Source organism: Bacillus rossius, chromosome 1, assembly GCF_032445375.1.
Source record: "Bacillus rossius redtenbacheri isolate Brsri chromosome 1, Brsri_v3, whole genome shotgun sequence".
NCBI classification, from domain to species: Eukaryota; Metazoa; Arthropoda; class Insecta; order Phasmatodea; family Bacillidae; genus Bacillus; species Bacillus rossius.
The window spans coordinates 259,967,723-259,992,489 of NC_086330.1; the positions used below are offsets into that span (position 1 = coordinate 259,967,723).

General features: G+C 37.5%; 1 protein-coding gene across 2 annotated transcripts in view; it reads left to right on the forward strand.

Annotated features, from left to right (window-relative positions):
* Positions 1-3,689: 3,689 nt before the first annotated feature.
* Positions 3,690-24,767, forward strand: part of LOC134527517 (coatomer subunit beta') — a 163,301-nt gene continuing 142,223 nt past the window's right edge. Inside the window, exons 1-5 of one of the 2 annotated variants that reach the window (XM_063360253.1) lie at positions 3,690-3,933; positions 7,009-7,167; positions 8,030-8,222; positions 8,982-9,130; positions 18,816-19,014. In XM_063360253.1, the coding sequence (XP_063216323.1) occupies positions 3,931-3,933; positions 7,009-7,167; positions 8,030-8,222; positions 8,982-9,130; positions 18,816-19,014 (703 nt within the window). In that variant the 5' untranslated portion in view covers positions 3,690-3,930. The remainder of the gene's footprint in view (positions 3,934-7,008; positions 7,168-8,029; positions 8,223-8,981; positions 9,131-18,815; positions 19,015-24,767) is intronic. The other variant, XM_063360252.1, reaches the window with a different exon arrangement.

Genomic DNA, 24,767 nt, shown 5'->3' on the forward strand with positions numbered 1-24,767 from the left:
TTCATTGAATTTAACCAGGGGACAGTAGTGACAGGGACAGCAGTGACAATCTGCCAATTTTCTGCTCACAACAAAAGTAAAGTTATAATGAAAACATTGCAGGGTATTATATTATCTTTGAAAGATTTGTGCAATGGGAGTGCATGACTTTGTGTAAGCTTTTGGACATACACCATTGCTAAGCACATGTATGTATGTAGAAGAAAATTACAAAAAAAAACACAAATGACAAAAACACAAATTAAGCAAAAAATTGCTGTTGTCAGGATATAAACACCACACAATACTCCACAATAGGAATATGGTCAACAAACAAAGAAAAACAAAGAAAAATGGACTAACAGAACGAAAAAACACCCACAAATGATGACAGCACAAAAATACCGAACCCAAAAAATTCAGCACAACAGTTGAAACGAGACAAAAACACAGCAAAACGAAAAGACGAAACAAACATAGGTAATAGTTTTCCAAAAAAACAGAAGAGAGCGAAAAACCCCCTCAAATGATGACAGCACAAAAATATTGAACCCAAAAAAATTCAGCACAACAGTCAAAACAAGACAATAACACGACAAAAAGAAAGACGAAGCAAACACAACAGTTTTATAAAACAGAAACAAGCGACGTTTCGGGAACTGCTATCTGCTCCCGTCCTCAGGCAGAGACGCACATGGTACAAAAACACTATGTGGCGTCTGAGCCATTGTACAGTTACATTAACACACACTGATTACAGAACAAAACACGACACTAATATAACACAATTAATTTTGCCGCGGCAGTTTCGCGGGGCGCGTTAACGAGTGTTCTAGAGACAGCCAGTACCGAAAGTTAACTGTCTTAGGGTGGCTCAGTGAGCATGATCTTAAATTACACCTTACACTTGACGTCGTCCGACCGAAGGCCACCCTAAAGCCCGACCTGCAACCACCAGTATTCAACCCTGCTAACGGAACGCGCCCCTAGCCATGGCCCGCCCGAGTCAGGCGAGCCACCAGCAACCAAGGTAGAACCCGGCCCCCTAATAAACAGACCGACATTACAGCCGACCACGTTGCAAAAACAAACACAGAATATTAAACAATATTATGTATAAATTATAAGTTGATTAACGAAAGTGCGACGTAGGAGTGCCCGGGCACTCACGTGTGTAAATACGTCGATACGTGTGTGAGTGTCCCCCTGGCGGCCTTCTGCATAGATTAGTTAATTAACCATGTGACATAATTATTAAACCCTTGTGTTCGTTATTAACCCCCACCAGAGCAGTCCGGCAAGAGACGAACAGTCGCTGGTGTGACGTATATTTAGAGGACATAATTCGTAAACATACTAACTCCAATTTGTAGAAGGGACGAGTGATGTAAATTCAGCCCTAATAATTGATGTAGGAATTTAGCGCCCTTAAAAAATCTCTTATTAATGTGTCACATTAGAAACTAACATAATGAGGTCAACCCTGGCGCGAGGGCCACCGAGCCTCGGCCGGGCGCCATGACATCACGCCAGTACAGCGCGACTCGTGGACCGGGGCGGACGCACGTCCCACGGAGAGACATCATCCATTGTCTGCATTGAACTCACTTCTGGTAATTATAGTCACTTCCTCGAAACCTCTTTTTACTTATCTCTCCGTGCGTACCCGGTCCAATTTTCGGTCCAGGACTTAATCCGGCCGCATAACTTTTAAAACCCCCTGCACCACACTTGGTCTGCAGGGTAGTTTCAGCATACGGCACGGGCCGCCTCCCGAAGAACAGAACTTTAATTAAAACCAGTCGCTCCGGCGCTGACACCACCCCGTAAGGGAACTTTGAGCGAATTTACCTGCGGTCCGCGCTCCACTACAGTGGACGCAAACACCGCCTCGAGACGTTGATATACGGGATTGGCTGCCTCCAATCGCCCTCACCCCTCTTTTGAGTAACCAGGCTCAGAACCGCCTAGTTCCACGCTAATACGTAATATATTTAGTAACTTTGTGCGACGCCTTGAATCTAGAACATTTTCTTTTGTAAACTTGTGCGACGGGTCACCGCGTAACATTCAATAAACTTGTGCAACGCACCTTCGCGTAATATTTTTTGTGAACTTGTGCCATGTCTTATTACGTAACCTTCGAACTAACTTTGTGTAATTGTGTAACTTCTGTATTGTGTGACGTCACCCTCTGTACGACGTGGCGTGTAATCAACGGTATTGCACCAAACCCACAGTCGCATGAATAAACGACACACGTCATTTGTTGCATCACTTCAGCGTCTGATTAGTTAACCCTACGACTCTTAACCACCGCCAAGTAGGGAATTCCTCCTAACCCACGCAACACCGCCGACAGTCCTAGTGGGCCACGCAGGGCAACAGACTCCACGACCCACCTATCGACTAGAAACAGAGCTAGTCTGGCGCTCACCCGGAAACAATACACTGACAACAGCCATTCCCGCTAGGAGCAGCACCGGGACTCGAGCCCGAGACCCCGGACGACGGCACACTTACTTGTGGTTGCAGCCGGCAGGTGTATGTGCGGTGGTCTAGCGAAAGTGTGTTGTCTGGAGTCGGCCAGTGATTTAAGTGGCGAGGTCCGCGACGCGGTGCGGTGCGGAACCACTAAGGAAAACGGTCGAGATAAGCCCGAGTCCGCAAAATACACGCCGAGTCGACGTGAGCAGCTATACAGTAAAAGAAAAGGTTTAGATATTAAAGTTACTACAGAATGAACGATCGGTGAAACAAAGTGGAAGGCTGCTCACGGACACACGTCTTGACCTGGCGCGGAGTGGTTGGAGACTGCCGAACTTGGCCGCCTCGCAAGGGAGGGAAACCTTCACCTCCTTTGTGAGTCGGCGCCAAAAACTTACATTAACTTAATTTGCTCTATTACAAGCTAAAAACACGTTCCAGGTGCTAAATTAAAAGGTAGCACCTGGTAATTGGGTGGTTAAGGCTTAACAATTGTTTTAGAGTATTTAATTATTTGAATTGTGGAATCAATTTGGCGACTGTAAATTTATTAACATATTGTCTCCCCGTGAACTGTATTAGTGGGATTTCTCCTAATCCGACTTGATCATTGTCACAGGCACTTTAATTATGGCCAGTGGCCGCGATGAATGTTAATGAGGTTCGTTGTCTGCTCGCAAGGAGTGGATACGACGCACTTGTTTAATGTCTGGGAATTAATAATTGTGTCCTAGTGTCTTGTCCCTTAATTGTTTTTTTGGGTTCGAGCACCCGGGGTTCCGTGCCCTTAAGTTTCTTTATGTCTATTGGGGTCACACCCGAGGCGCTCGCCTGACTCATTCCCGCTGGGCTAGGGGTGCGCTCCGAAACTGGGATCTGGTACTTGCGGCATGAGCACGGGCTTAGAGGCCATGGTCGGGACGACGTCAGAACACATGTGTTATTTAAGAGACTTTAAAGTTGCAATAACCAAAATATGGTGTGTTTTTTGTAAAAAAAATTAAAAAAGCAATGTATGCATTTTTGTTAAAACAACAATTTAAAAACTAAAAGCTTCAGGTTTCTCAATAAAAAAAAATTTATATAATTCTAAGATTTAAAACATGTATCTACCCAACTTTATATGGTGGAGAATATTGAAATTCATCATTTGTCCAATATTTTCCGTCCAACTGTATGTGAAATATAGTTTGAGACGAAAACCTGACAGTGAACTAAGTTTTATCACTCAAGGAGTGGTTTCACCTGTGAATTTGTTTACTGATGTTGGCTTTCTGCTGGTTACCAATATTAAAAAAAAGAAATTTTGTTTACCTGAAACGTGGAACGGTAGTCGTGTTGATTTCTTATAATAATTTGACGTAAAGTCCAATGCGTAAGGTTTGATTATTTTCTGCTCCCTTATTGAATAGAAAAAGTTATTTTCAGAAAAAAAAAAACAGTGTAAATTACAGCTACGTAGCAATGGTATGTACAGTGTCTCACTTTAGTTATAAGCATGGAGTCGGTTTTGTGTCAAAATATATGTCAACCGTGTATAAATATAATTTGGGGGTACTATTATTCATTTCGTGTGTTATAAAGCAGCAATTTGTAGCCACTTAACAAATGTTCCAGTCCTTCTAACGGCGGTTAATATCCGATTTGCTGTTCAGTATTCTCAGCACTCGCACACCTACTCCGTCTTACAATTTAATGAAAACTCACGTTGACTACATTTACTGCATCATTCACTTATAAGTATGAATTAACAGTTATAGTATTTTAATGTCACTAACCGTTCATTTTACTGGCAAATAACATTTTTCTCACATAATAAAATACCCGGTATTTCGAAATGATGCACTTACAGTATCAAATCATTAACACAACTAAAAAAAAAAGTGGGAATTTTGTTTCTCAAGGAAAAGTTACTACTCTAGATAATAATTATTTTATGTTCTATTCCCAGCATGTTTAAAGACAAGTGTGGAACATGGTGGACTTTGTATTGTGTTGGTAGATTTTCTTGGGTTCATTTTTTTTTATCCCACCTATAGTTTTGGTAAATGATCCATTCTAATGTTAGCACTTCTTATCTTTTAGCCGGTTTCATAATGGCACGATATGTTTCACTTCTGCTGATGACAAATGTCACCTGCCATTTCACAACAGAGCAGAGTGTTATCGTGAATGGTGACCGACACATTTTTGCTACGCACTCTAGCTTTGTCCATGCAGCTTAACAACTAAATATTCAAAAGAAAAATATTTATAAACAAACAAAAATGTACATAATAATTTCAAAAACTCATTTACAACCTTTTTTAATTTATACAAACTGTTCTGCCACATGGATATTAAACTATCAAATTAATAACCTCAATTATTTGTGTACTTCTCAGCATAAAGTATGTAAACAACTTATTCCTCGTCATTGTTTTTGACACCATGACGAAGCGCTTCAAAAACAGTGTCCACCGTGTGGGTTGTTTTTTCGACATCGATCACCACCATCAACACTTTGATTGGTTGGAATTTGACGTACCGTACGGTAATTGTTCCATATTGTGTATCCAAGTTTATCCCTTGATCCTGATGACATGATCCTGTATGATTGATCCTGTGGTAGATCGTCTTGCTGTTTTAATTTAGTATGTTGAAAGATCCTGGACATAACAAAAATATTGCAATACAAACCAAGTTAGGAAGTAAAAATAATTCATTGATAATACAATCATAATTCATTATTTCATCACAATTTTTGTTGTATCCAGGATCTTTCAATGTATTAAATTAAAATGGCAAGCATCATGTACCACAAGATAAATATATTCAAGATTATGCCATTAGGATCTGGGGATAGACTTGGATATGAGATACAAAACTTTGAAGATGATGAGATTGATCATTAGGTAGGTATATGTTTTGTAGCATGTATCCAATTTTTTTACCTTCATCCTGATGGCATGATCTTGTGTATATTGATCCTGTGCTTGCTTTTTTAATTTAGTATGTTGAAAGATCCTGCCCAACAGAAACTTGTATATCACAATACAAACATTAATTATATATCAGTTTTGTGAAATGAATTTTTTATTCATATTCAACTTAATGATAATAATTTGTTGTTAAATCACAAGTTTTTGTAACATCCAGGATCTTTTAATGAGCTAAATTAAAACGGCTAGTTTCCTGTACCACAGGATCAATGTATACAGAATAAACTTGGATACATAATGGAATAATTTCACCGATATTTGTAATAATTATTCAATAACAAGATTAACATAATGATTACCTCATCTTCCATTTTGTTATGACAGGTGTTTTAACTTGTGTTTCGGTGTTATCACAATCCACCATAGTCTAACATATCTGCTGGTAACTCAGAAGTATCATCTCCAGTAGCTCGTGTCAAATTCACTTAAGACCAATGCAGGTATTGATATGGAACTGTATCTGTTTAAAATGTCCGAAACCAATATTATGACAATAAAAATCACTTTTCTTTTAATTTAGAAAAAATGTTTTTTATAGTTATATAAACTTATGGCAAAACTAAATCTTCAGTATGTTAAATTTCTTAATGTAAGTAGAAAAATTGTTTGTTAAAAAATTAATTTATAAAATACTATTTTTGGTACCCGTTGATGGGTAGGATGTCCGTTTAGTTGCTAAACAATCTGATGGACTGAACTCATAATTATTATTATAATTAATTTTTTATTTTAGATAGTTCCTACCGATATCAATAAAACACCACAAAGCAGTTATCGTAATTAGTTTTTTTTCCACCGGAAATAATTTCTTGATAACAGTATATGATATTGATAAATATTAATAAATATTTTTTGTAGAAAATTTTATTTTTAAACATTACAAGTGGTCTTCAAGTTTGATTTTACCAACGTTTTGGCTGTAGTAATGCTTAATTTAGGGAATAATTGTAATCCTGTTGGTACTGCAAGCCATTAATTGGCAGTAAACTTGAAACATTTTGAAATGCCTGTTCTCATGTATTTTTTTTCATACCAATTATTATTTCAGCTCTATAGGTGGAATAGTTTTTGTTTTTTTGTATGTACAGATATGTATCTTAGTCATTCCATGCCGTTAAGTGTTAATAGTTAGCAGATACTCAGCTTTTTATTTAAAAAAAATATTTTCGAAATTTTTTTTCAAGATTTGACCTGCCCAGTGAATAATAATTTTTTGGCAGCAGTATTTTGACTGTGCATAGGTAGCATAATCATTAGTCATTTAATTATTGACTGGAATGAATGGTTGAATAAAGTATGAAATTTATTATTTTTATTTAGATATATAAATTTTGAGTTAAAAATTGTTACATTTCTTAAATGGATAAGAAGGCCCTATTAGTAATAATTATTATAAATTAATTATAAAATAATAATTATTAAAAATTATTTATTTATTGTAGTTTTTGGAACATTTATGTATAATGATTATTCATATTTTGTTGGGGTGACAAAGAGATAAAATGAAGCGTGTGACTGGACCAGAGCTCTCGCTGATTGCTAGACGTGGGTTTGCTCGCAGCCGCTGCGGCTGGACATCAAGCGCAAGCTGACCGCGCGGTCGGACCGGGTCAAGTGTGTCGACCTGCACCCGACGGAGCCCTGGATGCTGGCGTCCCTCTACAACGGCAACGTGCACGTGTGGAACCATGACAGCCAGCAGCTCGTCAAGTCCTTTGAGGTTGGCAGCACGTAGCCCAGGACTCTGCTTCATCCACCATGTCTGATTGTTTGTTTTGGGCTCATTTCAGATTTTATAAAGAAATGTTTGCATAATGAAACTATAAATCATATTGTTTATTTTTTTTTTCCCATCTGTGGGAACCCAGAAAATGTACTTCTGATGAATGACCAAGACACAGTTCGTCAGCCAAAAATTTTATTTATCAATATTTGATTGATTTTTACAAACAGCAGGTGCCATATATCATGTATCTGGCTACAAGAAAAAAAACCCATAAAGCTCAACATTCAATCTGCAGAAATTTATTGCTCTAGATAAAAGAATATGTCGGAGGAAGCAAAGCCTTAAAGGTGCGTGGTGTAATCACCTGTCATTTTTCTTTGGTTTTTACTTTTTAACAGGTTAATGTACTCTGGTAAAAATCATTTATCAGAAATATAAATAAAAATAATTGTAATGCAAAACAAATGTGTAATTTGAATAAAAGATTTTTTATACCAGTTTATAAACTAAAAAAGATTGTAAACTGTAGCATCTAAGACATAAATTGAATAATTGATTAACAAATGAAAAATGTACAGCTGCAAGTTTTCTTCTATCCTTTTATATTTTGCATCAGTGAAAAAATTATCTGACCTAATGAAACAAGGAAAATACTAACCCTTTTTACAATGGTACTGCATAATGAATAAATACATTAGATAACCTGTTAGAAACTTTGTACGTTCCACAAAAAAAGAACTTGGACTGGATCTAGTTCCCTTTAGTGCTGCAGGGAATTGAACGTGTTCCTGTCAATGCGAATAAACTGGGACTAGACATAGTTTTTTTTAATGGCGCTTCCTTACCGGCATCTTAGGTATGCGACCTGCCGGTGCGGGCGGCCAAGTTCGTGCCGCGCAAGAACTGGATTGTGACGGGCTCGGATGACATGACGGTCCGGGTGTTCAACTACAACACGCTGGAGCGCGCGCACTCCTTCGAGGCGCACTCTGACTACGTGCGCTGCATCGCAGTGCACCCGACGCAGCCGTACCTGCTCACCAGCAGTGGTGAGTAGCTCCGGGAGGTGCCAGCTTGCTTGGTGAAAAGTACTCCTTAATAAGTGATCATGAGTTTGCAATTAAGTAATTTGAAAGATATGAATGTAAACTGATACTGATCAGTGTGATTTGAAGAAAGGCTTTTTCACACTAATACTGGCCACGGCAAAGTCCGTCTCATCTCCCACTTGCGAAAAATCTGGGTTGGACCTTACGGGAATCAAACCCGGATATCCTTGGTGGAAAGCCAGTGATCTGACCACTGTGTTCCTGCGGCAGGTGACAAACTCCAGATTCTTTTCGAATTAAGGGACCCGCCTAGTCAGAGGTGTATCTGTGTTTGTGAGGTGGGATGAAAAATGTGATGCTCACTGATGCTTCTAGTTGTATTGCCTCTAAGCGCATCTCTGAACTGGCGTGCAGTTATCTCGTCATGCATAGGGCAACTATAAAATTTCATTGGTAACCATAACGTTAGATAGTGGAGAAATTAAGATTAAAGGTGTAATGCAAGTCCCTTGTCTCTCTCTTAAAATACACTTGAAAACTGAAATATGGAAACAAAACCACTCATCCACCATAAAAACGTTTTGTAAACAGACACCATTCTGATATTTTGAGCAGTTTTCACATCGCGTGTTTTCTTCTGAAACTCTGCCCACTGTATGTTTGCCCAGGTAGGTTAACATTTTAGACTGAGTTTATGAAGGCACATGGCTGTGAAGAGTACTCGCTGAGGTGGGCAGCTGTGCTTGTGGGGTTGTGCAGACGACATGCTGATCAAGCTGTGGAACTGGGACAAGCAGTGGGCGTGCCAGCAGGTGTTCGAGGGCCACACCCACTATGTCATGCAGATTGTGATCAATCCCAAGGACAACAACACGTTCGCAAGTGCCTCACTCGACCGCACCGTCAAGGTGACTCGTCACCTAGCAGTAGACATAGTTACCATGGCATTTGTTTATCGTAGGAAACCTGGACTGATGTACAAATGCAATGGTGTACAAAATGTGTACTCTTGTCCACAGTGAAATTTTTTTGATCAAATGGACTCTCATTCCAAAGACCCGGGTTCAATTTTGGGTCCAGGAATCCTGATTCGGGTTTTCTGTGGTTTCCCAAAACCACCCAGGCAATACTGGGATGGTTACTTGCTGTAGGTCATTGCCACTATCATCCTCTTTCTCAAAATCCTTGTTCTGAGTAGTTGTGTGTTATCTTTAGATACAAGATTTTATGGTTTAATTTTTAGTCCAATTTCATTTTTAATACAGAGGATTTTTAAAAGCTTTTTGGAATAATACTTACTCCACCAAAAAATTTTTTTCCTGCATTTGTACGATAATATAGTTTATAATAAATTAGTCTAAAACAGATACATTATGAACAATGAAAATAAATCATTGAGAAAATATGGTTTGAAAGTGATGAAATAAGAGATGCACAATAAAACAAATTGAATTAATTTTTCTGTTTCATGCACTTAGGTACAATATTTTGTCTCGAAATAATGACATTCCTTGAATTTGAAACACTAAAAGATGCCTTTTTTTATAATTTGAATTACATTTTGGTTAAATGCTACTTAATTCCATGATATAACTTGCATTTCGGAGCTGTAGGAGTTTTAATGTGCATTTTGGTGTTATGTGATGTTTTGACATGCTTTTCTGTGTTATTTCAGTTTTTGTCGCAATTCAACATATAATCTTGTCCCTAGTTATCGTCTATTGACCTCGCGCTTGATGAGCCATTAAACAAAAAAAAAAAAATTTTAAACTGATTTTAAAACTAAGTTGTCTTAAATGTAAAACCAAATACTTTTTTTTGAAAGGTATAAATAAAAAAAAATTGGGAATAATCACTTTCTTATTTCACAAATAATTCTGTTAGTGGAAGTTAGTGAAATAAATATTTTGGTTAAATGATTATTTGAGTTTGTAATGCTCATTTTTTTTAGTTTAGATATGAAATTTTTTTACTGGTTAGGAAATTTTTTATAATTTTCTTAAAGGAAAGAATGAATATTTAAACTAGCTTTTACAATGCTTAAATGTTAAGCAAATTTCATATATAGTCATGCAGGGTGTATTCTAATAAATGTTGGAGGGTTCAGCATGCCTTGAAATATAAGATGCTCAACAAATATGTTTTAGACTTCCTTGAATGTAAAACTACGTCAGTGGTAAAGAATAACTGGAATAAAATGAGAATCTCACTATAAGACAACCTCAATTATAAATTGTCCTCAAAAATAAAACAATTGAATTTAATTTGCCCATCACTGTCTTCACCTTAAATAAAAGGATATCCCAAATGTAAGAAAATCACATTTATAAATATCACTATGCTTATGTTTTGAAATTTAGGAATTTTTAAATTCGTATTAGAAATAAGTTTTAGTGAAAGGTTTTTCTGCAGTGTTTGATGAATGTACCAAATAGTGAATATTTTGTATTTAAATTTAAAGCTTTTTTTTATTTTATTGCCTAAAACTGTAAGAAACTTTTTCTTGATAAGAAAAAAAAATTTCATTAAGAGGTCATCCTTAATGAAGAATATTTTTGATTTCATTTTCATGATAATTCTTCAGATATTGTTTTAATTTTCATTTGGATAGTTAACATAAGCAGTATTTGTATAATGGTAACTCTATGCAAAGTTATAACATAAATTGTTGTAAAATCAAGGTTTTCTTAAAGTGATGCTTAGTGTTTCACCACAAGGCAATAATTTGTTTGAAAATTAAATAAAATTTACTCCTAACTAGTACAATTTTTTTTATATAACTAACTGAAAAATCATAAGGTACTCAAATATTCAACTAACTCAAACATTTTGGTTTCATTGAATTTCATCTAAGGGATTTCTTATCAAAATTAAAAATTAGTGTTATAATAATTTTGGTACCAATACCACTAACCAATATTTGCACAACTTTTATGTACTGTATTTATTTTCTGGTGTGGTTAAACCCAGATATTTCAAAATGGAAAACATGGTGTACGTTGTTTGAGCTGGTGCGTTTTCTCCAGGTACTCCAATTTACATATGATTGGGTGTGAAAATTTTCTGAGGGAAATAATATTACATATTATTTTTTTCAGTTAAATTATAGATTTACATAAGTAATGATAGGTTGATAGTCTTTGTATTATTTTTTATACCTCTTAAAAATTTTAAGTTACCATTATATAAAATGTGAAAATCATTGAAGTTAAGATATATATTAGGGATGGGATGAATCCACATTTTGGTCGAATCCGAATCCTTGTTCGAATCCTCAGTGTTTGTCATCGAATCTCGAATCCCAGTACCACACTAAACTTCACCACATGTTATTAAAAAAAATCACACATTTATTTTAAAAAATTACATAGGCCTATGTATTAAAAAAAAATCACATGTGTATTTATAAAATTATAAAATATGTGCATAGTGTATACACCTGATATTAAATAGAGGCAAATAACCTCAAAAACCACACACGCAAGTTTGTATCTGTTTAATTCTCTGTTAAATTAATCCTTCCTATGTTTTCAATAAAATACGTTTGGATAACAGACACCATTAAAAAAAAGTTACGTTTTTTTCTGCAATGTTCTATTATTGAAGGTTGGAAATGATCGAGTAGTTATGCTATTTGACGAAATGCAGCGTAGTTTATCTTATGTTTGTGCGATTTCCATTACCTTAATAATATAGTTTAAGTTTACAATTTTCAATTACTACCGTATTTACTTGTGTATAGTGCACCCTTGTGTATAGTGCGCACCACGATTTTTGCAACAAATTCCAAAGAAAAAATTTATAATTTTTTCCCCCATAAATAAATTTTACTAACATTTTGTGGTACGTGTTAGGTAATTACTTATGAAACAAATGATTACTTGCATTGATGTGTGGTGATGTGTCAGGAAAATACTTAAATTAATATACTCTTCCACCTGAAAGCGAAACTTTTGTGGCATACTGTATCATCTGAAACGACACGAGCAAGCTAAACTCTGTTGTGTAGAGGGAAGATAATGAAGCGCTGTATCGTCACAACTGGAACGGGTGGGAGGGAGGGAGGCAGGCAGGAACGGGACTATACCATCAAGTAACCTTGACAGTTGACAGGACTAAACACCACCACTCCCGTCACCGTTGCTAAGCTGGCGTGGAGGACTAGATGACTCACAGGTAGCTGCTGGGACGAGGAAGCGAAGGAAGTGGGCGGGGGACTGGTGACATTCTCTCTCTCTCTCTATCCCTCTCTCTCTATCCCTCTCTCTCCCCCTCTCTCCCCCCCTCTCTCTCTCCCTCTCTCCCCTCCTCGCTCGCTTGCTGGAGGCGACAAGTGGCGAAGTGGCATTTCTCCACCTGGCACTGTTACTAGCTGCTGCGCTGGTTTTCTGTAGAGGGGGAGGTCTAAAAATAAACAAGAGACCATGATGTGCGAGCTTGCGTGCGCACGTGTGTGTGTGTGTGTGTGTGTGTGTGTGAGCAGAGTGATTTACAGCGAAGGGGGAAGGCCATACTAAAAGGGAATGGAGAACGAGATAGAGAGAGAAAATGAAGAGAGTGATGGAAGAGTGAGGGTTGAGAAACGCACTCTCCTGCAATCTTTCCCTTTAAATGTCAACCATCACCCGGCAGTTAACGCATCCCCGCCTCCCCCCTCACTTTTTTTCCACTGTGTATAGTGCGCATCTTTGGTTTTTTTCCCTTTACTTGAGGGAAAAAAGGGCGCGCTATACACGAGTATTTACGGTAAAACTCTTAAAAAACCCACCTCGAATCCCACGAATCCTCAAATTCATAGGATTCGGTATATTCGACGAATCCAATATTCAAAAATCCCATCTCTAATATATATATATATATATTATAGTAGTGTGTGTGGTTTTTTTTTTGTAGTAACTGTTATTGTTTCATTTGCAACTTACGATGAGCACTTCCATGGAAGCAAACTGCACATGTACGAAGATCTCTTACCACGTACACACCTAGTTAGGGGAAACACTTGATTATACTCTTAAATAACTGCTTTATTCCGAAAATAAGGCACTGATGCGCTTACCGCCTAGTCTAGTACTGCCATGTTTTTCACACTGCCTGGCCGGAGCCACACCGCATCTTGGCGGGAGTTTCAAACATCCTATAGATCTAACATACTGCCCACCTAAAATGTACTTATTTTACAACAATATTCTATTTACAGTTCATAGCCTAGTGCTTAGGTGCATTTAGGCAGTGGGAAACCTTGACTATCAGTCACTTAAGAAGACCTCTAGCTGTGCGAACTGACACAACTCGTACACTTTACCAGGGAATACCTCTGATACGTCCAAGCCACCACTGCAGAGGCGGTAGCCTGTCATCCTTCAGAAGGACAATGACCCCTGGTTCAACCTTTGTCTCCAAGTCGGTCCATTTGTGCCACTGCTGCAGTGTATGGAGATAGTCCGTGTGCCAACGTTTCTAAAAATTCATATGAAAATGCTGAATTAACTGCCAATGTTAGCAACAATTCAAAGGCACCATAATCACATCAGGTTCTGGGAGGACAAAGAATGATTACATAGTCAGAAAATGTCCTGGGGTTAAAGGTGTTAAGTAATTGGGATCAGAGCTCATTCATTGGTGAGATCGGCCTGAAGTTGAGAATTGCTTCAATCTGTACCAGCGCTGTGTTCAACTCTTCATAATTATTGCAACTGATCACTGACTACACTTACAAGATGAGTCTCACAGATTTCACCCCTGCTTCCCAAATACCCCCAAAGTGGGGTGCACCAGGTGGATTGAAGTGCCATGTGATGCCCATTGGAGTGACCACTTCCTGAACCTCTTTCTGGTGTGAAGCTGAAGACATAAACTCTTCTTTCAGGTGACTGTGAGTACCAACGAAGTTTGTACCACAATCACTGTACATATGAGAACATCTTTCCTACGAGCAACAAACTGCTTATAGGTGGCAATAAATGCTTCCGTGGAGAGGTCTGATACCAATTCCAGGTGCAGTGCTCGGGTCCCAAGGCACAGGAACAGACAGAGATATGCCTTATGATTTTATGAACCTTTGCTCCCCGGTTCCTAGCCATCACAATCAAAAGGGGCCAGCATAGTTTGAACCAGTTTTGGCAAATGGCTTCACCTGATTGACACGTGCTGCAGGAAGGTCACTGATCGGCTGGACTACAGGGATAGGTCGAGCATGAAAACAACGATAGCACTAGCTTGTCTGTCAATATCCAGTTCTTTTGCCGGAGCATATTCTGCTGAGCTTGTAGACCACAATGTTGGTTCAATGCGTGAAAATTCAGAATTATAAGTTCTGTTAGACTGTGCTTCTTGGGTAAGAGGATTGGATACTTCTTGTCAAAGTTGATACTGGCATTCGTCAGCTGTCCACCCACCATGAGGACTCCCATTTGGTCAATGAAAGGAGATAATCTTCGAAGCTGCTGACAGGATGTTCCTGTTGCTGGAGCAAGCTGAACTCTTGGCTGAATGCTTCCCTCTGCACTTTGGCAACCCAAATTGCTAGTGCTTCAGTAGTCTCGGCTGCAGAAATCAAAATCACCTTTTTCTCAAGTCTGTGTTGGGATTCCAAGTGAGTGCCACTGTGGACCTGTGTTGCTAAACTTCCAGGATACAACCCATGGGTGGCGCAGTCAGCTGAGTTGTCTTCTTTGTAAATATGATGCCACCAGTGAGGGTTAGTATTTTCCTGCACTTCTGTGACCCGATTGGCGACGAACGTTTTCGACCGATGCGGTGAGGAAGCAATCTAAGTGAGTGCCACTGTGGAGTCTGATCATGCAAACACATGAACAGCAGGAAAGTTACAACTTGTGAGGCAAATGAAAGTGTTTTTAACAACAGTACTGCACCACACAATTCCAATCTGGGCACAGATACCTCTTCAAGAGTGTAACCTTGGACTTTGCCAACACTAAACACATAGTAACTTCACCCACTGTATTGACTGCACGACAGTAGACCACAGCAGCATACCCATTTTCACTGGCATCACAGAAACCGTGTAACATGATTCATGGCGTTGTACAAAGTTATTCAACGAGGTGTGCAAATACTTGCCAATTCACCGACTTCATCTCTGAACCTTTCTCATTTTACAACAAAGTCATCAGGTGGTACAATATTCCCAGTACCTGCAGTTTCTAGATAAAGTCCTTTGCAAGAAATGTGACGGGGGACAGCATTCCCAGTGGGTCAAACACACTTTACAATTCTGAGGGGATGGATCGTTTAGATGGACCTGAGTTGGTTGGCACAACTTTGTTAAGTGAATGCATCAGTTTGTGTTTGCCATTGAAGACCAAGTACAGAAACAAATGCAGTATTAGTACGATCAAACGAAAGCACCATAGGAGGTTGTACCTCCTCAGGTGACATCCATGACAACAAACTAGCATTATTACTCATGAATTTCCAAAGCCCAAACTTCCCTAGCTTCAACAATTGTATGAGCTCATGTTGCAGTGTTTCTGCAGCTTCTGGACACAAAACTCCAGTGATTAGGTCATCAACATACATGTCTCGTTTAAGGATTCCTGTGGCATGAGGGAACACACTTTCATCATCTGCAATTACTGTAAATTGGATACATAAACACTTCACTTTCAAACTCGTCAGCTCGTTGCCTTGCACTAACCACATTTTTTGGCATTTATGTGGAGCAATTAACGTTTAAGACTGGAAATATTGATAATGGTGTTATTTACACTGCCTATATTAAAAAACCCCAAGCAGGCAGTTATAAAAAAAATTGTTTTGTTGCTGCAGCATAAAAGACGTTGTTTGGAAAGCAAATGTTTGAACAATAGTAAAGAGGGCAGGGATGGACGGGGGTGGTATGTGTTGGCCTTTACAGCAAAAGCAAAGAGAGGAGAGAAAGAGAGAAGGATCCTGCGATAGCTCCATTAGCGCTCTTCCTCCTTCCCTTTTCAAGGAAATTCCGAAGTGTTACCCTTTGTCATTTCAAAGGCAGTAAAAAAAAAGCATAAGTAATACAGTTTATATCCAGAGCATGTAGTTTTTCAACTAAGCTCTTCCAGCTCTCTGCCGACATTTCAAAGGCCGTAAAGAAAAACAACACTTGTCAAAACTGCATAAGAAACAAGGTCTATACGCAGAGCGTGTAGTTTTGTCACCTAAGTTGTTCCATCCCTCGGCCTGGCATGTAATACGGCGATGGTTCTTGGTGTTGGGGAGAAGAGGTACAAAACACCGGCACAGCAGTCGTGTGAAAATTTGTCAATAAAATTAAAACTTTTGAAATTCAAAAAATTTAGTGCATACCTTTTTTGTTTGAAAATAGATTTCAAGCGATTTTATTCTATGCATTTGGTTTTCTATATTTCACTGCTTTCGAGATATGTTTAATTGGAAAGATGTGATAACGTAACATTAATTTATTTGTCTAGAAATTCGTAAAAAAGACTGGAAAAAATTAGAAAATCACTTTAACTTTATAAGTCACAATTTACCGTAATCGCTCGCGTAATGTCCGCAGTAATTTGACCACATTTTTGGCCCAAAAAATGGGGTGCGGACATTATAGGAGGAAAAATACAAAAATACAAAATTTTGTGTTCTATTCAAGTCGTGCGTCTTTGTTCTAATGATAAAGGGCGGGGCAGGCAGCGACGCGGCAGAAGGAAGAGAGAGGCAACGACTCCGCAGGGGGGAGAGAGGCAGAGGCAGCGCCTTGACAGGAGGGGAGAGAGGCAGAGGCGTGTCTTAACCTCCCTCCTGCCAACTAGCCAACCAACCAGACAAAGGAGTGTTAGAATCCTTGACCCACTTCCCTTCCTCCTTCACTTCCCCTCTTCTTCACCGACAACACTCCACATCAACACAGCGGCAGCGCGCTAGACCAGCTTTCTTTATCTTTATGTCGTTTGAGATAGGACTAACTGCTTACGTCTGGCATGCCTCTCGACGGTCCTACTGAGAACGGACACTTACAAAATCACCTCCCGCCGCTCACAATACATGGCTTGTTGTTTGATGCATGCCAAGCTGCCCTGCCCTCAGATAAACCCAGAAAAACACGTTTTTAAATTTTTCTCAAAAATGTTTACAAAACAAGGAGGGGGGCTTATACGCGGGCGGGGCCTTTGACCGTGCTTTGTTCAGTTCAATGAATTTCCCCACCCTTTCAGAACAGGAGAGAAAGGACAGCTCAAGGTCACGGCTTTGTTTACAGAGCCGTCAACTTTCCATTCGTACTGCGTCCTTTAGGGGTGGCCAAAGTTGTGTTGCCCGCCGTAGACGACTGGTGCGGACATTATGCGAATTTTTAATTTTTTCTTTTAAGGATATATAAATAAAGGGTGCGGACATTATGCGAGGGCGGACATTACGCGAGTGAATACAGTACGTTATTTTTTAAGTTTATTGCGATCACGATTTTTTTCAGGTCCTTACCAGTAGGGCATTGAGGTCTTTTACACTTAGCGGACTCATAAAAGTAGTGACTCCAGATGTAGGTCTCTGGGATGCCAACACCGATTGTAGGACACCAGGCATGCTTTATTGAAATTAAAAATATTACCTATTTAGGGAATACATGTTAACTAACAAATAAGCATGTGCACTTAAAAAAACATCTTAATGAAAGATCTTTCAAAGAAAGGTAGCACAACCTAAATTAGTGTGCTTACTTTGAACATGTTCTACTGGTGAACATAAAACTAAAAACACAGTGTGCATGTAAATTGTCGAAACTAGAAAGAAAATGCTGTGTCAAAAGTTCTGTGACAGCAAATGGAACATGGTAAGGTTTGGGATGCTTCTTGCACACAAACTAAAATACATTGGTAGTACATGGGTGTTAATGCCTTGAGGCAATAACTTAAATGTTAAATGCAATGCTGGTGTCAACCATGTGGCGGAAAAAAGGGTTGGCCCCGAAACCAAAGACAATTTTTTTTAAAGTTGTCGACGAAACAGTCTTAACGATAAGTGAAACAAAGGTGGTGGTTCGGCAGTCATGAATGAGCATCGAGCTCCAGAAGTATCTGGAAGCTACTGCCGAGCCGGGCTTGCCGTTCGGAGCAGCTCGGCATTGGCTCCCACACAAAGAGTGCACAGATAATGTAAAACTTACATGGTGTAGTTAATGCATCTTGCAGAATGGGTAACTGGTTACTTATTAGTTTATTACAAAAAAGTTATGAATCCTACAGTCCATTGGTTACAAAACAAAGAAAGGAAATAATATGCTCAGTAAAACATTGCCAGGCACACTTCAGGGAGAATCCCCATCTTGTGGCACTGTTGCATATCATGCTTTCGTTGGACTACACTTGTGTTGAGTGTTGATGCACCATAATGGTCTCCTAAGGTAACTGAGGGCACTGAAGTTACACGCCAGTATCTATGTAGTCATGTAGTGTCATCTTAAATGCCATTTAGTCTTGTAAGTCCTGTAGTTTTGTATGTATTGTAGTGTAGCATGATGTGTGGTCTTATATGTTGGTAACTATGGTCATGCTTTGTTGATCGTGGTTCAGGCAGGAAGCAACACGTGAGAGTTTCAGCGATGCGCGAGGATGTGACTGTGACCATCCTTGTGGCCCACAGGTGTGGCAGCTGGGCTCGTCCACACCCAACTTCACTCTCGAGGGTCACGAGAAGGGCGTGAACTGCGTGGACTACTACCACGGAGGCGACAAGCCCTACCTCATATCTGGGGCTGATGACCGCCTCGTCAAGATATGGGACTACCAGAACAAGACGTGTGTACAGACGCTGGAGGGGCACGCACAGAACATATCCGCAGGTAAGGGCATGAGCTTCATGGTCCAGGCTAGACGAAGCATCAGGCGTCTGAAGTGATGTCACTGTTTTCTGTTGCAGTAAAATCTCATTACAAACGTACCTAATAAACCCAAGATATTTTAGTAACTTAAGAGGTAACCTACCTGAACCTAATTGTTTGCTATAGATTTTTTGAAATATATTTTTTCAAATATATTTTTTCAAAATACTATTAATTTTTTTCACAGTCCGTTTTCGCACTGAAGAAAAAAATGCTTTCAGAATTTGTGGGATGCCTATGCAAATCACTTGGCCCTTTGAAAATCATTATTCTAAGCCTTTCAACATAGACAAAATAGTAATTGTTTAAACTGCTGTATTTCAAAACCTTGTAATTGAATATCTACAAAACCACCCAAGCCTTGTACATTGAAGATTCTTTCCAATTACAAAATTATGAAGTTGTTGCTTGCAGTCTCACAGGTGCATGCAGCACGATGGTAAAACTGCATTTACACTCTTTGCCACATGCATAGAGTGTGCATGCAGCACGATGGTAAAACTGCATGCAGCACGATGGTAAAACTGCATGCAGCACGATGGTAAAACTGCATGCACACTCTTTGCCACATGCATAGAGGTGACTGCTCACTTGAAGCGTGTGCTGTTACCCTTACCAAACAAAGCTTCTTCTGAGATTGATACTTGAGGTATGAAAAAAAAAAAATTAATAATTCACCTGCCTCTGAAAATGTATTGGACAACAGTGTGATCGCCTATTTCAATCTGACTAGCCCGGTTATTGGCTGACCAACAAAGATAGTAATTTGGTTACTACCAAATTTGAGAAACTCTAAAGAACATATATGATCTCTGAGTATATGTTTATGATTATTGGTGTTGAATCAATAACAATCAGTAACACTTTACGTTAAGGTGATCCAGTATGTTATTAATAAACACAAAATCATACTTTATCATTAATCTTAATTTTCACTTCAATTCAAAGAATAACACAAATGATTCACTGTTGTAATATTACTAGTTGTATTACTGGAAATGAAATTTTTTTCACATTATAACATTATAATGTGAATTTTTACTCAAATAACTAAGTATAATTAGTAGAATTGTTTAAAAGATTAATATTGTACAACCTGTGTAATAGGACACCTCTTCAAATAAAAATCTAATATTTATATTGAAATAATATCTTGGAACTTGATATTACAAATATTGCTATATTCAAATGTAGCAAAGTTTTAACTTATTTGAGCTCAATCGGGACTCTTCAGTTAGTATTAGTGTTGTGCGAGATCTCGAACCTCGAGAAAAATTTCGAGAAATATTGCATTCTCGAACAGCGAGCGAGAAAAATAATTTCTCGAAAAAAAAAAAAACGAGAATTTTTTTTTGGTACCGGTAACAACTCAATTTGGAATGGAAACTAATTTGATATTGATAGTTGTATTTTTATATTTTCAACATTACACACACACTGCCATTATTTTAGTTTAAATGTTTTAAAAATTACAAACGTGTCTGCCTGTTTGGACGAAAAATGATTTGGCGGAACACAAAGCAAACATGATGCAATCATTAAGAGATATTAGACTAGCCGATAGTCAACCATCCAAAACCTTTATCAATAACCGAAATGTGAATAAAAACTGTCATATGAAATTCCAATTTATCCTGAAAGAAAAACTGCCGTATTTAATTTTTAAATTACGTAAGCGTAAAGGCTAGCCTACAAATGATTTAGCACAGAAAATAGCACACGCACAGAAAATAGAAACGAAGTTTTTGAATTGCGCCACCTACACTCGAGCACAGCATACGCACGGGAAAATAGCACAGGATCGACGCACAGAAAGTTGACCAACTTTTAATATTCTCTGTGCGTGTGCGCTGTGCGCTGCTCGCTGACCAATGAAAACTCGGTTACCACCGAGGTCATGCGCAATTGTAAATGTTAAATGCGTACGTAATTTGACTAGACTTGTACATTATTGTTTTGATATTAGGCGCGGGAAGTTAAATAGTCTCCTTCAATTTCAACATGAATGAAGAGACTAATTTCGACATAAGTTTAGTTTGCCTGGTTGAAAGCAAACCAATTTTGGTAAATATGTAGGTAGTGTAGCGGAATTTGCGAGAAGAAAAATGTTAAAAATCCGAAAATACTTTTATTATATGCTCTTTTACTTCCTCTTTTCATTAAACCCGGCGGAGATAAGAAATTCCAAATACTTTAAGAGATATCGCCGTTTTTATTTTGCAATACAAGACCTGTACTATCATACGAAAGTCACATTTTTTTTTATTTTGCCGTGTGTTCGTGAATGCCTAATTAATTAAAATGGTTGATTAGGTCATGTCAGTTACATTATAAATACTTTCAAACTAGGGATGGGGCGAATCCTGATTTCCTCGAATCCGAATCCTAACTCGAATCCTCGACTGGAATAGCCGAATCTCGAACCCAAACCCGAATCTTTTAATAGATGATGTCCACATATCTAATGTAAGTGAGATGTATTCTGCTTGCACTAAAAGTCCCTTGACTTTATCACATGTAGTTTGGTACATTTCTGGTATAAGTGTATATAAAGGCAACAATTTTTTCTTGAGAAATTTCAGTTTTAGTACAGATTAGCGGTTAGGATTTTTTCTATAAATAAGCTAGAGGTCTGCGAGCCTAAGAATTTTACTTCGAGCCGAGCTCGAGCTTTTGTGGTACAGTTACACTTTTGGGAAATTATTTTTATCTTAAACTTAATATCATGTTTGAATAAAGTATTAAAATGAAGTGGGCTTATTAATTTTGGGTAACTATTTACAGAGTGTGTTTACATTTTGCACTGCTAGAAAAAAAAAAACTTTTTTTTTTCATTGAATCTTACCTGTTTCCATTGGTTCATTAGTAACTGATATCATCCAACTAACATAACCAAGTATATGTTTGTGTAAATGTAACATATCTTTGGAAAAATTTCACCCTTGTCAATTTTTCTGGAGTCCTTACTGAGCTTCAACAAACTTAGCACCAAAAATAATGTTGTTTGAAAAGTACATTCACATTGTTTCAACATTTCCACTTTTCAGCACAATAATTCTGAGAGAGATTGTCACAGAGTATTAAATTCTGTTCTTTAATCTATCATTCAGAACAATAATTTGTTCTGCACGTTCAGGAGTTAAATTAGCTCTACGATTGGAGATAGTGTTTCCAGCAAAAGAGAAGCGTCTCTCGCTGGCAACCTGCTTGGCTGGAATGCTTTAGTAAAATTGCTTAACCTCAAAATTAGTGTCATAAATATCTGTAACTGGTCATTAAAGTTTAATCAATTGAAAGTAACAAAAATAAAAACATTTTACTTCATTCAATTTACACTTGCAAAAAAAAAACATACACACAATAAACCTACATGGAAATTAAAGTCTTTTTCAATATCCTGAAGTCTGAAATATGTTTACTCATGTCATTAAATGTAGAGCTGTATTGAAGAAGCCGATTTTGCCAATATATAGTTGAATCGGCATTTCTGCCGACTTCCGATACAGTACGCTCGTTAATTTTCGGCCGATATTACTGAAAAACGAAAGACTGCCATAACCTAAAAATCCACGAGTACCATTTTCACTTTTCGTAGTAGTACTGCATTCTTTCAGATCGCATTATTTCTTAGCAACATGTGCCAACCGTACATATCAAAGTTTAACATCCTTTTTTTTTAACAATGTTCTTTAATTTAATATGTCATAAATAAATAATACATTACTATCACGGTAAATATACATCTCAGTTGTTACGGTAACTATAGTGCAAATATGGTAGCTATCATGCTTCTGTAGTAATTATGGTATTCTACAAAGAATCTTTAGTTCTTTTTATGGTAATTATCTTAAAATAACTATTGGGTTTGTACTGTAGTTATGGTATATCATCCATATTTCTTCGTATGTTGTTGTTCATTTGTCTTTTCTTCATATTTACGTGTGCCATTATTTGAGACAAGAAGTTTCAGAAAAAATTTTAACGGACATTATATCACACATTTAATGGCGTAATGACGAGACCTCGGGCAATTTAAACGCTTTATACGGAAAAACCTACCATGCGGGACCTCGTAAGCGAGTTTTACTGTATTTTTTCCCCGTAAATAGTAAAAACCGAATCCTTTGACGAATCCTATATCAGACCCGCCGAACCTTCGAATCCCTAGGATTCGGCGGATTCGGCGGATATTGGATTCGGTCGCCCCATCCCTATTTCAAACTAAACGGACATTAAAAATAATATGAATTAATTTTAATGATTGTTTAGTTTTAAAGTATTTATAATGTAACTGACCTGACCTTGGTATTAGATTATTCAATAAATTACCATCAGTTCTAAAAAATTGGACCAATATAATTTATTTAAAAAGGAATTATTTCTTTATTTAGCACATAAGGCTTTTTATAATATAGACGATTATGAACAGGAGGTAGCTTCGTAATTTTTTTTTATGTATGACTTTTCTATTATATATAATTTCTTTTATATATAATATGTAATAGGTGCTTATTCATGGAAGTTCAGCTGTTATATTATATTATTTTAATTTTTTTAATGATTTTAATACTGTTCTTGTACCTGTTTGTGTGTTTGTATTTATGTTTATTTGTATATTTTTTTTTACATATTCTATACCATTGTATGGTCTATTGAATGAAATAAAAAATCAAATCAAATAAAAACAAACCGGTACAAAGGATGAACAGTAGGAACTCACGAAATTTTTTTTAAATTTATTACTTGCGCAACAATATCCAAATAACAAATAAAACATTAAAATTTGAAACGTTAAAAACTCACCTAAGTTAGAGGCAGGTAAACAATTGTCAATGCCGCATGAATACACAGGTATTGTGATGAAAATTAAAAAATTCGATATCTCCTAAAGTATTTGGAATTTCTTATCTCCGCCGGGTTTAATGAAAAGAGGAAGTTAAAGAGCATAGAATAAAAGTATTTTCGGAATTTTTAAATTTTCTTTAACAAATATCGTCCAACTATGAAAATTAAAAAATTCGATATCTCCTAAAGTATTTGGAATTTCTTATCTCCGCTGGGTTTAATGAAAAGAGGAAGTGAAAGAGCATATAGGTAATAAAAGTATTTTCTGATTTTTAACATTTTTTTCCCCCAAATACAGCTACTCTACATATTTACCCCAATTTTATTTGATAAAACCCTGGCAGGGTTCAAAAATGAAGAAGCCAAGAAAAATGCGTGGCAGGCGATCGTTGATGCCTTGTGCAAACAAGGAGTTCATATCAACTGTAAGTTCTTATTCTGTAAATGAATAGAATTACCTTGCAAGGCGTCATATATTTTAATTCAGTGTTTCACATTATTTTTATGCCAGTTTACCTTAATGGCGCCAAAACGACATATTTTCATTTAGTGTTGTTTACATTTTTTAGTTATATAGTTACGATTTTTATAGCATTTTAGAACTACAGATAGAAAGTTCCTGTGCAGAAAAAAGTGTTAAATACGTAAACATGCCATAGGCTACAATGTAAAGGTCTGTAACATCGTACCCTTTCGAAGGATACTCTGTTTAAGGTTAGAAGTGTACGATTGTTCAGAGACCTGGAGGGAAATTGTGATTTTTGCTACCTTAAACCAAATTCTTTTCATTTCCATTCATCTCACATAGCGCGCGCAACACAAATAAACACATATATCAGCTGTTTTCCTCTGACAAGGCTACCAATTTT